Here is a 2,078-nt window from a genome sequence, read left to right on the forward strand (position 1 = left end):
TACAGTTGGACAAATTCCATCCATCAACTTGCTTAATTAATTATACTTTTTGCAACTTTAGCTTTGATTAATAATGTGTTCTACTTTAATTTTGAACATAAGTGAAAGGAAATCCATACAGTGTGTTATAGTACCAGAAAAACAGTACTTTCTTTCTTCCATTAATCTTAGCTTCTGATCACCAATGTCATAATCTGAGCTCCAGGTCTAATTCTTGACTCCCATTGCATTGATCAGAATTCTGACTACCTGAACCCATTGAATCACTTCTGTCTTTCTTCCTCTTCTTCTCGATCGAGTCCTGTTATTTCAATCAATCGGTCAATTATCAGTCTCACGGAAATATGTCAGTCACGAAATTAATTCCAATTACCATAAAATCATGTGATTAAACATATATGTGTGTATATAATAAAGTAATTATTATTGATACATACCTCTACTTGTAGGTTGAGGAAATGTCTAGTCATGTTTGGTTGTGCATATTGTTGGGGCTCATAGACTGTGCCAGGATGCCAACTGGTTTCATTTTGTCCAAATTCAACAAATTGATTAGAAATGGCACATGCTAAACCCACCAAATTGCAATTCTTCTATAGCAGTACAGTGGAGATAATGGGGATAAAATTTTTAGTGATTCTTTCATCATATATTAATTAAATGTGTCTGTGATAAAAACAAAGATAATATTGCTATTGCATAAGAGTGGGCCGGGGTTTACACCACTGGGTAGTGACTGCAATGAATTTCTCTTGTCTCTCAACAAAAAGTAGAGATAATTATATGTACATGGAAGTTTAATTTGAAGAAATTAATGTTGGAGAAAATATAGTACCTTGGGGTTGAGCTAGGTTGGGAATCTCCAAATCTGATATTTGCTCTTTCCATGTCATTTCCCATCTGAAAATAATCAAACTTTTGGTCATAAAATGAAGTAACAATAATGTAGATATAAATTCATGTGTATACTGACTGAACCAATGTTGTTCATCAACATATATAAAACATCATAAATTGTGTATACTGAACCAATTTCTCGTAAATTACAATTGTAAATTAAATTTATGCAAAATCATAACTAAGAATAATTAATTTAAGGAGTTATATTATATTATTCAATTATTCAATTACTATATATACAACAAATGATTCATGTAGCTAGGGTTGACTAATAGGATATAATATATACAAGCATGATTCATGAGATAGTTTATGAAGAAGGCCTCCCATATTCTTGGAAAGATGAAAGAAAATTCAAGATTTTTCCAGAAAAAAAAAAAACAATAATTCCTTTCATGCATATAACTGTAGATATACCATGGTTTGAAAGGCAGGAAGACAAGCATAAGATGATGATGAAGACGAGGAATTATAAGCTGTCTGCAATCTCATGTCCTCCTGTATATTTCAAGAACAACAACATAAGTAAACACCCAGCAATTGGGATCGAGAAAATCTCAGATTCTCAAAGAGAGGGGGAGAGAGAGAGAGATACCTGGGAGAGATTAGCGGCGAAAGGGTTATGATGAAGAGAAGTTGCAGGGAGATGATAAGCGCAACCCATTTGACTGTGCAATCTAATCTTCTCTAACTGGGCAACCCCAAGACCTCTTTGGGGCGTTTTAGGCTTCTCCGAATTGCTCTTCTTGCTCTTCCGAGACGATGATGCTGCTGCTGCTGCTGTTCTTTCGTGATTTCCTAGGTTTCTCTCCCCATAATAACTCATCTTTCTCTTCTTCTCTCTCTTCTGTTTGCAGAAACTTCAATAATTTCTTGGCTTCCCAGATGAACTGCAGATTGTTTGAGGATGAACTTCGGTGCTATGGCAACTGAACAAATATAAGAACACAGAAACACAGAAGGGAGGATGGTATCAGAGAAGAGATCCCCAAGAGGCCTTTTTAAGCTGTCAACACTTCGTGTGTAGTCTATACTACTAATTATTGCATCGCTGGATCAGATTGTATTTAGATTTGTATATGTGATTATTCATTTCCTTTCATATTTCTCTCTCTCTCTCTCTACCCCCCCCCCCCCCCCTACCCCGGCCGCTTTGATAGGGGGCTCCTTTTTTTTTT

At 35.6% G+C, this 2,078-nt stretch overlaps 1 protein-coding gene across 1 annotated transcript; it reads right to left on the bottom strand.

Annotated features, from left to right (window-relative positions):
• Positions 1-2,008, bottom strand: LOC116014312 (protein SPEAR3-like). The gene is made up of 5 exons (XM_031254342.1): positions 1,496-2,008; positions 1,318-1,398; positions 836-900; positions 438-519; positions 1-301 (listed from the first exon to the last, which is right to left on the bottom strand). Exons 1-5 carry the CDS (start codon positions 1,724-1,726, stop codon positions 188-190), a joined length of 573 nt encoding a protein of 190 aa, XP_031110202.1. The 5' UTR covers positions 1,727-2,008; the 3' UTR covers positions 1-187.
• Positions 2,009-2,078: the final 70 nt, after the last annotated feature.

Source organism: Ipomoea triloba, chromosome 3 (assembly GCF_003576645.1).
Source record: "Ipomoea triloba cultivar NCNSP0323 chromosome 3, ASM357664v1".
NCBI classification, from domain to species: domain Eukaryota; kingdom Viridiplantae; phylum Streptophyta; class Magnoliopsida; order Solanales; family Convolvulaceae; genus Ipomoea; species Ipomoea triloba.